An 11,512-nucleotide genomic window follows, 5' to 3' on the forward strand; every position below is an offset into this window, starting at 1 on the left:
TCACGCTCCATCATCCTACTTGCATACTTACTATAATAACCCCACTTGTATAGACCCCATTTAGCCAACTCCAATAATTAAGGAAAAATTACACACACAAAAATTCTATAATAAACCAACTTGTTCACATCCATTCAAATCACACCTCACCACTTGACTCTTTCCTTAATTTTTTATTTAATTTAATCTCATCTATCACTTATATTTAGCAACCTCTTTTCCTATTTATACTCCCTCTTAATCTTTCTCACTTAACAAGCTTTATCCATTTTTACATCTCATTAGTTTGATATTGCGTTTTAGGTCCAGAAAAATATCAATAAGAGAGAGTGTGAGAAATACCGTTCATTCCCATTCCCATTCCCATTCCCAACACATTCATCCCTTCATCCCTTCATCCCTTGATCCGTTCATAAAACAAACTAGAGAGTTCTTTTATACCATCAAAACAACCCGAATCGTTTATGGCCACTCGTGTTATCCCTCCAAGAATCCTGAGGAAACTCCGTTACAACACCGCAACAAAACCGTTTCAACCTTCTCTCACCTCGCCCACTCTCTCTCCTCCCTGTATTCTCGACCAAAAACCGCCGTCAACTACAACTCTCCTCCCTCCCGCCGTCGCGGATCTCAACTTTCACGACGTTGAGAAGCTCTTCACGTGCGTCTCCACCGCGAACCTTCTCCGATCAACCGCAGTTCTCCATGCTACTGCTATCGAACCGATAGTTGATGTAGGTACATGGTTGATGAGATCTGAACTCATGCAGACGGATAATCCTTTAAGAAACCTCGCTCTCGCCGCCACACGGTCGACGTTTTTTGATCACTTTTGCGCCGGGGAAGATGCTATCACCGCTGGTCAGAGTATCGGCGGTTTGAACAAAGCTGGTTTGCGTGGAATGCTTGTTTACGGAGTTGAAGATGCTCATGATAATGAAGCTTGTGATCGTAATCTTCAATGCTTTCTTCACACCGTTGATGTTAGCAGATCGCTTCCTCCATCTTCGGTAATCTCCTCTTCGTTTCATCTCTCTGTTTCCAAATGTAACTGTTTTTTTTTTGTTTTTTTTTGGTTTTCGGTTTCTTCATTGTAACAGAAGAGAGATGCAATCTGCGCTTGACACGTGTACGTTAATGGATTCGAATCAAATTGAGAATAACCGTTTTGAGCATGCTCGCATTGTTGCTGCTGAAGTCGAATTGGAATAGGAATGAAAACCTAAGTGCTGTTAATCATTCATTCATGAAATCAAAGCATGGAACATTGGACTTGAAATTGGAATTTCATTCATGAAATCAAAGCATGATGAAATTGAAGCATGATGAAATCGAAGCATGATGAATTCAAAAGACGGAACATTGGAATTGGAGTGGAATTGGAACAAACGATTGTTTTTGGTAAAAGATTCAAGCACTAATAAGCCACACAGAAAAAACTGTGGTTGCCGGTGCATTTTTATAAACTTTTTTTGTGGAGGATTTGTTGAGGGGTTGTTTTGATTTTCAGTTTAATATTATTAAACTCTGATGTTATGTACTAATATTTTTCAAATTTATGTTTTTTCTGTGGTATAGGTGAGCTTTGTGATTGTGAAAATTACTGCAATATGTCCAATGAGTTTGCTGGAAAGAGTTAGTGATTTGTTGAGATGGCAGAAAAAGGATCCATCTTTCAAGTTACCATGGATGCAAGATTCACTACCAATTTTCTCTGAGTCATCTCCTTTGTACCATACAAGGAAGAGACCAGAGCCATTGACTCAACAAGAAGAGAGTGATCTTGAGCTTGCAAACCAGAGATTCCTTGAGCTTTGTGAGAAGTGTGTGCAAGCCAATATCCCTTTGTTGGTTGATGCTGAGCATACATCAGTTCAACCTGCTATTGATTACTTTACTTATGCAGCTGCTATTGTGCATAACAAAGGTGAAAACCCAACTGTGTTTGGAACCATTCAAACATATTTGAAAGATGCTAAGGAAAGGTTGTTGTTGACATCCAAGGCTGCTGAGAAAATGGGTATCCCAATGGGGTTTAAATTGGTGAGAGGTGCTTATATGTCTAGTGAAAGAAAATTGGCTGCTGATTTAGGGTTTGCTTCCCCAATTCATAACTCTATTATGGATACACATAAGTGTTTCAATGATTGTACTTCTTTTATGCTTGAGAAGATTGCTGATGGCCCTGGTGGAGTTGTTCTTGCAACTCATAACATTGAATCAGGTATTATATCATATAATTATTTCTATATTTATATATAATAATATTAATATGAAAATTAATGGATTCAATTGAAGGGTCGCCTTCATGTGAAGGTTTACCCGTGTTAAGATACTAATTGGTGGTTGTTGCGTGTGAATTACCCACAATTTCTTTTTCATCATAAAAATGGTGAATGAGAGTATGAGTGTGGACGTTTTTTATAATCTTGGGTCTGAGTCTGATTTGATTAATGTTGTTGTGTATAGGAAAATTGGCTGCTGCAAAAGCACATGAATTGGGGATTGGAAAAGTGAACCACAAGATGGAATTTGCGCAACTATATGGAATGTCAGAGGCACTTTCTTTTGGTTTGAGCAATGCAGGGTTTCAGGTTAGCAAGTACATGCCATTTGGGCCTGTAGAGACTGTTATGCCATACCTCTTGAGAAGGGCTGAGGAGAATAGAGGTGTGTTAGCTGCATCAGGCTTTGACAGGAAACTTATGAGGTAAAAATTTGAAGAAAAATTAATAGTTCATTGTGTTGTTGTGTGTGTTTCATGAATGAAACATCTGGTTTATGTTGTTTCTGACATTTGATATTTTTTTGTTTTTGTGAACAGGAAGGAGTTGGTTAGGAGACTAAGAGCAGCTGTGTATTAAATTTTGTGAGGATGAGTTGATGGGATGTAATAAATGTAGGCAACAGGGTTCACCAATCATTGTATAAAGTAGAGAATCCTGTAATTTGCTTGAGCTTTGTGCATTCAAGTTGATGAAATGTGCATATTGTCTTATGTATTATGTGTATTCATTTCAACTTTGTCTTGCTTGCACTTTGTGTTCTTTGAAATAAAGTTATTTTTGAAGTGTATGTATGTGTTTGTGTGTGTCCATTTAAATTTGATTAGAAAATTACAAATACAACATTTAAATGAAAACAATAAGATTGCAACCTGTTCGGTCATGAAGTTAAAAATACGATAGCAACTTGTGTTTGAGTTGACTATGATTAGAAGCTATCACTATAACATACCAATGTTGAAATCAACTTGGTTTAGCCAAAGTAATGTGGAGTGTGACTGATAGGGACAGATTAAGCATGAGAGTTGGATTTTCTCGTGTACATATTCCTCTATTACAAAACAAAAAAAAAGGTAAAAACAAAAGAGAAGGTGGAAAAAATGATGAATGATTAGGACAGAGAGAATAAGGACATAATTATCTTTCATTCTGTTTACATCATAGATTCTTTTTTATCAATTAATCATAGGTTCTTGTATTATACTATAATTATTTGATAAAAAGATTATATACAACATATGAGCCGTTAGTTCTTTTTTTCTTTCCTTGGCGTGGAGTCCAACTTGCAGAAACAACTTGTATACTATTCTTTGTAAGAGAGGAAAAGATTCAAAACAATTATAGTTTGTTGATATATATATATATAAAACATGAATGGATGAAGACCTTAAATAATTCAATAAACAGTAAAAATATGTTCGTGGTCCTCGTAAAGTTTTAATTTCTTAATTTTTTCTTGGTTTTTATAAAATTTTCAATCCATATTTTTTTGTCTGTCCTGCAACTTAACGACGAATTTTACAACTTAACGATATTTTATATTTTACTATTTAACGATTGAATTACCGATGGTTTTAACGACGATTTTTAGAATGGACAAAAAATGGATGAAATCTTTTAGGAGAATCTTTCTTTAAAGAAAATTTTTCGAGAGACTAAAAATAAACTTAAGATATTTAAGAGGTCTAAAAAATAAAAATCTATTTAACCCTAAATAATTTTAACTCATAGAAAAAGAGGATAGACCGGACATTCTAAGATAAAAGAGTCATATAAGTTCCTAATAATTGAATCCATAACTTATATATTGAGTTATTAATTGTGTTTTAATAAAATTAGAATAGATTACAAAGTAGTTTTTGTTAGATTATGAAGTATTTTTGTCAAACACAATAAGTGTTTTGTTTTATAGATTTTACTTGTTACGATATGTTATGATTATCTTATGATTGGAATTTATATTGTGATTATGATAGGTTTAATAAGCTTTTATGTGTAGATATTCTATATATTTTATTCTAAAAAGTTCCCAGAGTCTTGATCCCATCTATCGGATATTACAGGTTAGGATGACTGACTCATCAACCCATAATATTCTCAAGAGAAACTCGTTTGAGTGTAGTATCGCATAACAACTATTATCAACTCTACACCTGAACAGTCTCCGCACTACGTCCTAAATAGGCCAAGTTAGGTTAAATGTTCTATGGTCCTCAGCTTCTCGGACTCCCAGGTTGGAAAAAGTAATACATATCCACGATTAACTCGTGTGACATCAATAATTACAAGGGGTCTCCACTGAGTAGATGGGTCCAAGCCAACTTGTTAAGGACTACTCCACACAAGTTGAACATGACTATACCATTTCCTATCTAAATTGCACTCAAGTTCCGATTAGAACTTATCTCACCACTCAGAGATCACAAAGCATAACAGACATAATATATATCATACAAACATCAAATATACAAATATACAAATAAAAAAGTAGGCTAAACCCACTGAGGACTACTCCTCAGTGTAAGACCTCAAAATGTAAAAAATATGTCAGTATGTAGTTTGTTGCGTTTGTAGGTAGTGTGTGTGTCCACCAATGCCTCATCAAGCTCATATCTAGAGTTTGAGACCCTCAATGCAAGGAGACTAATCAAGAGATGGTTCACATTGACTCTATACATCATATATGGATCCCCATGTTCTTCACATATCATTTTGATCAAGAATTCATCAAGAGTTTGAAGCTTGTTTGCCTTGGAAACCCTAATTCATCTAGGTATCTTATGTGACTTCCTCAACAAGTTTCTTCAACATTTGATCAAATATTTAAAGGGATACTTCATATTACATCATATTACACATGAAGGTTAGCAAGTTGGTTCATGGTAGTTGACCAGAGAAAATCAACTAGTCAAAACCGGGGTTCCCTAGACCCTATCTCCTACAATTTTTGTCATATGAAAATTATTCCAAGAGAAATGTTACTCTTTATGACATTAAAAACAACTTTAATATTGAAGTCAAGAGCTAGTTTTTCTTGGAAAGACATTTTTTATGGTGAAAGATTATAAGTCATTTTGTCTGAACCCTAGTTAGAAGGTCAATTTCCAAGGATCATAACTTGATCAATTTTTATGCGATTAAAGCCATTCAATTTCCATGATCAATTTCAATATGTCCTTTTCAACTTTTATGTTTGTAATAAGTTCAAATTCAACTTGTAAATACATGTTCTAAGAGGAAACATTATATGTCATTTTTGGGCCATTTCCATTGAACAAGTGATTTTCCTCAACTTCTAAAATGCATAACTGCTTCATGCCTAATCCAAATGAGGTCAATTTTGTGACCAAATTGAATAGGTTTGAAAGAGATACAACTTTGATGAAGGAATGTTTTCTGTAACACCCTTCTAAAATACCCCAAAATTAATTAAAATAATAAACATATAATCAGAGTAATAGTGCACCAAGGGTGTCACACAAACATTCCACACCATTTAAACAATATAACAATCATGCTCTTTTATTTAATTTAAATATAGAGTATTTGCACAATTACGCAGCGGATAGAGATCAACTCAATCATGCAAAACATGTAACATCACATGTAATTTAGTTCAACCACAACAACAATAATAATCAAAGTGTTCCCGCCCGATGTTACATCTATCAGAGCATGACCCACTAGGGAGACTACACTAGACTCCAAACATTTGCTTCTAATCAACTCATTTCTCGTTACCTGAAAAATAGTTGTAAGGGTGAGTTCCTCAATCAATATAATAAGCATTATAAAACAACATGTAATGCCAAGTAATTAACACATCAATCACCCTAATTGCAATACACATTCAGTAATAGCTCATTGGCTTAAACATCATACTCAACATCAATATACAATACCAGTATAATCTCAAATCATACTTAACAACAACACAACACACGTATAATATTGGAACACATCCATTCATATTATACGCCATACATATTTTTATGCAATGAGACTCTACACCTGCGGTACCGACTATTCTTGAACATATAGTTCAAGCTCACCGATCCCTCCAGATACGGCTACTAAGCTCACTAGTCCCACTCATTTGAGACCTAGTGACTCACTCACTAATTCCTCACCATGGAAATTAGCTACAGCCCCGAAGGCTAGACTATGCACACTAATCATCTAGTATGCAAACATCAACAACAAACCCACAATGGTTCACTCACTAATTCCTCACTATGGGAATTAGCTATAGCCCCGAGGGCTATGCCATGCATGCTAATCATCTAGCAATGCAACATCAACAATTATTCAAGAATAAACATATGCTCACACTCTGAGCCATACAACAGTCCATTCACACATACATGCATAATATATACATTCACAGCATCGTGTACATCATTATACATCATCAATCTTTCATCACATAAGCATGTCAGATTATGCCAAACAACAATCACAATATTAGTACATTTTCAATATTGCATATACTGCTCAAAACAGCGGGAACTTATCCCTATTACACCATAGGCAACATAGGCCAACCCTCAATTAGGTACACCACATTTAAAAACAATAATTTTTCACTCTGCAACAGTGTTAACCGGTTAACGCCCTGGGTTAACCGGTTAACGCAGGCAAAACTCACTTTCTGGCAAAACGCAACAGTGTTAACCGGTTAACGCCCTGGGTTAACCGGTTAACGCAGGCAAAACTCAATATTTTCACATTTTCAATACAGTGTTAACCGGCTAACACCCTGGGTTAACCGGTTAACGCAGACCAAACAACAATTCCTGCGCTAACACACGGCAGAATGCAGAATTCCGCCGTAGGAGGACTTCCGGACCTCCGATTCCGATTCCGTAAACAGCTATACGATCGGGAAAACATTACTCACACAAATACCGATTAAATTTCAACTTTCAACACAGTTCATCCAACAACATTTCAACATTTACAAATCCCAATTAGGGTCAAATTAACGGCTTATCACTACCCATGACATATTATCCCAAAATACCCATTAATCGACGATAAACCCCCCTTACCTTAACAATCCGGCAGAATCTTTGAGCTTCAAGCTTTCGATCTCCAACCTTTGCTCTTCAGCTCCTCTTCTCTGCCCTTTTTCCCTTTTCTCTCACGATGCTTCTCTGTTCTGTTTTCACGTGAAATGCTTTTCCAAAATGAGAACTTTTCCTTATTCCAACATATATATACTTTCCAAAATAATAAACCAAAAATAATAATAATAAAATTTCCAATTATTTAATTAAATTAATAATTAAATTATTAACTCAATTCAAATAATTATTTTATTATTATCGGGGTGTTACAACTCTCCCCCACTAAAAGAGTTTTCGTCCTCGAAAACATACCTCAAGCGAACAACTCTGGATAAGACTCCTTCATCTTACTCTCCAGTTCCCAAGTCACGTTGCCACCTGCTGGTCCTCCCCAAGCTACCTTCACCAAGGCAATCTCTTTACCCCGCAACTGCTTCAACTCTCGATCCTCTATCCTCATAGGTGATGTTTCAACAGTCAGGTTATCTCTCACCTGTACATCATCTACTTGGACTATATGCGACGGATCATGAATGTATCTCCTCAACTGAGACACATGAAAAACCTCATGCAAATTCGCAAGCGACGGCGGTAAAGCGATACGATAGGCTACCTCTCCTATCCTCTCCAAAATCTGATAAGGACCAATGAATCGAGGTGTCAACTTCTTCGACTTCAAGGCTCGACCAACACCAGTTATCGGAGTAACACGAAGAAACACATGATCTCCCTCTTGGAACTCAAGTGACTTCCTCCTCTTGTCATGATAACTCTTCTGACGACTCTGAGCAATTCTCATCTTATCCTGAATCATCTTAATCTTTTCCGTAGTTTGTTGAACAATCTCCGGTCCAACCACAGCACTCTCACCGGACTCATACCAACATAACGGTGTCCGACATCTCCTACCATACAAAGCTTCAAACGGTGCCATACCAATGCTCGAATGAAAACTATTGTTGTAGGTAAACTCAATCAAAGGTAAATAACAATCCCAAGCACCTCCCTTTTCCAAAACACAAGCTCTCAAAAGATCTTCTAATGACTGAATCGTCCTCTCAGTCTGACCATCAGTCTGCGGATGATATGCAGAACTCAATCTCAGCTTAGTTCCCAAAGCCCTCTGCAAACCTTCCCAGAACTTCGATGTAAATCTAGGATCTCTGTCTGAAACAATACTCGACGGAATACCATGCAAACTTACAATCTTCTCAATATACAACTCGGCTAATCTCTCTAACGGATAATCCATTCTGATCGGAATGAAATGAGCCGACTTCGTCAATCTATCAACAATCACCCAAATAGCCTCAAAATTCTTACTTGTTCTCGGCAAACCAGAAACAAAATCCATACTGATACTGTCCCACTTCCACTCTGGAATAGCCAACGGTTGCATTAGCCCAGACGGCTTCTGATGCTCAATCTTTGACTTCTGACAAGTCAAACAAGAATACACAAAACTTGCAATTTCTCTTTTCATTCCCGGCCACCAAAACAACTTCTTCAAATCATGATACATCTTCGTAGCTCCAGGATGAATACTCAACCCACTACGATGTCCTTCTTCAAGAATACTCTTCTTAAGTTCTGTATCATCCGGAATACACACCCGATCACCAAATCTCAAAACACCATTCTCATCAACTCTGAATTCACCACCTTGGCCTTGATTCACTAAAGTCAACTTCTCAACCAAAAGCATATCAGATTTCTGACCCTCTCTGATCTCATCCAAAATACCACTTGTTAACTTCAACATTCCCAATTTAACACTATTGTGGGTACTCTCACACACCAAACTCAAATCCCTAAACTGTTCAGTTAAATCCAATTCCTTAACCATTAACATAGACATATGTAATGATTTCCGACTCAATGCATCAGCCACTACATTTGCTTTACCCGGATGGTAATTCAACCCAAAATCATAATCCTTCAGAAACTCTAACCATCTCCTCTGTCTCATATTCAGCTCTTTCTGATCAAACAAATACTTTAAACTCTTATGGTCACTGAAAACCTCAAATCTTGATCCATACAAGTAATGCCTCCACAACTTCAAAACAAACACTACAGCTGCTAACTCTAAATCGTGCGTCGGATAGTTCCTTTCATGAACCCTCAGCTGTCTCGAAGCATAAGCTATAACCTGCTTATTCTGCATCAACACACCACCCAAACCCAACAATGAAGCATCACAGTAAACTTCAAATGGTTCCGACGAACTCGGTAACGTCAAAATAGGAGCAGTAGTCAACCTTCTCTTTAACTCTTGGAAACCTTCTTCACATTTTGAGTCCCAAACAAACGCTTGCCCCTTTCTAGTCAACATCGTCAACGGTAACGCCAACTTAGAAAATCCCTCAATGAACTTCCTATAATAACCAGCCAAACCAAGGAAACTTCGAATTTCAGCAACCGACTTCGGAGCTTCCCACTTAGACACCGCTTCTATCTTAGAAGGATCAACAGCAACACCACCTCTTGAAATCACATGCCCAAGAAAACTAACTTCTTCTAACCAAAATTCACACTTAGACAGTTTAGCAAATAACTGCTTTTCTCGCAGCACCCCTAAAACCACTCTCAAATGCTCAGCATGCTCTTCTTCAGATTTCGAATACACCAAAATGTCATCGATAAACACCACAACAAACTGATCCAAGTACGGATGGAAAATCCTATTCATGTACTCCATAAATACTCCAGGTGCATTAGTCACACCAAAAGGCATTACAGAATACTCATAATGTCCATACCTCGTTCTGAAAGCAGTCTTCTGAATATCCTCAGTTTTCACACGTATCTGATGATACCCAGATCTCAAATCTATCTTGCTGAACACACTCGCACCAACCAACTGATCCATCAAATCATCAATCCTCGGCAAAGGATACCGATTCTTGATCGTCACTTTATTCAGTTGCCTGTAGTCCACACACAACCTCATAGTACCTTCCTTCTTCTTAACCAACAACACTGGTGCACCCCACGGTGACACACTTGGACGAATAAACTTCTTATCCAACAAATCTTCCAACTGACTTTTCAATTCAGCTAACTCAACAGCAGACATACGGTACGGAGCCATCGATATCGGTCTAGTACCAGGTACCAATTCAATCGAGAACTCAACTTCACGCTCTGGCGGTAACTCAGTCACTTCTTCCGGAAACACATCAGGAAAATCACACACCACTGCTAGATCACGAATCACTAGTTTATCTTTAGCCTCTAAAGTTGCCAACAGCATAAACAACTCTGCCCCATCTGCCACTTCCTCATTCACCTGCCTGGCTGATAGAAACAGACTCTGCCCTTCCTCAGTCTCCGGAAATATCACCGTCTTATCAAAACAGTTGATATAAACTCGGTTAAACACCAACCAGTTCATACCCAAGATAACGTCAATCTGCACTAATGGAAGACACACAAGGTCTATCCCAAAATCTCTACCAAAAATATTCAAAGGACAACTCAAACAAACCGAAGTAGTAGTCACTGAACCCTTTGCAGGAGTATCAATCACCATACTTCCACGCATCTCAGATATCTCTAATTTAAGCTTCACAGCACAATCCACAGATATAAAAGAATGAGTAGCACCTGTGTCAATAATAGCTATAAGAGGAAAGCCATTAATATAACACGTACCTCTGATCAAACGATCATCTGCAGAAGTCTCAGAACCTGATAGAGCAAAAACCTTGCCTCCTGACTGATTCTCCTTCTTCGGCTTAGGACACTGGGGACTGATATGACCCAACTCTCCACAGTTGAAACAAGTTACAGTCTTCAATCGGCACTCTACAGCCAAGTGACCACCTTTCCCACACTTGAAACACTTCATCTCAGCACTGGTACACTCATGAACACGATGTCCAGCCCGACCACATCTATAACACTTAGCAGGAGCACTAGAGTCTCCCCCACTAGGCCTCTTCATCCCACTCTGCTTCTGAAAACCTTTGCCAGCTGCATACGGTTTTCCACGATCCATCTGATTCTTACCCTTCCTATCAACCCTCTGCTGATAGCTTTCTGCTCTAGCCTTGGAATCCTGTTCAAAAATTCTGCAACAGTCAACCAAGTCAGAAAACACCCTGATCCTCTGATATCCAATAGCTTGTTTGATCTCAGGACGCAACCCGTTCT

General features: G+C 37.7%; 1 protein-coding gene across 1 annotated transcript; it reads left to right on the forward strand.

The window, feature by feature from the left end:
• On the forward strand, positions 1-3,075 carry LOC127128408 (proline dehydrogenase 2, mitochondrial). Its single transcript, XM_051057693.1, has 4 exons — positions 1-1,010; positions 1,579-2,224; positions 2,470-2,710; positions 2,825-3,075. The coding sequence occupies exons 1-4, from the start codon at positions 465-467 to the stop codon at positions 2,862-2,864; spliced, it is 1,473 nt and encodes a 490-aa protein (XP_050913650.1). The 5' UTR covers positions 1-464; the 3' UTR covers positions 2,865-3,075.
• The last annotated feature ends 8,437 nt before the right edge of the window (positions 3,076-11,512 follow it).

The sequence above is a fragment of the Lathyrus oleraceus genome, chromosome 3, assembly GCF_024323335.1.
Source record: "Lathyrus oleraceus cultivar Zhongwan6 chromosome 3, CAAS_Psat_ZW6_1.0, whole genome shotgun sequence".
NCBI classification, from domain to species: Eukaryota; Viridiplantae; Streptophyta; class Magnoliopsida; order Fabales; family Fabaceae; genus Lathyrus; species Lathyrus oleraceus.

Coding starts and splice junctions, on each gene's coding strand:
- LOC127128408 (XM_051057693.1), top strand. CDS start 465: ATGGCCACTCGTGTTATCCCTCCAAGAATCCTGAGGAAACTCCGTTAC. Junction 1,011..1,578: donor GATCGCTTCCTCCATCTTCG/GTAATCTCCTCT, acceptor TCTGTGGTATAG/GTGAGCTTTGTGATTGTGAA. Junction 2,225..2,469: donor AACTCATAACATTGAATCAG/GTATTATATCAT, acceptor TGTTGTGTATAG/GAAAATTGGCTGCTGCAAAA.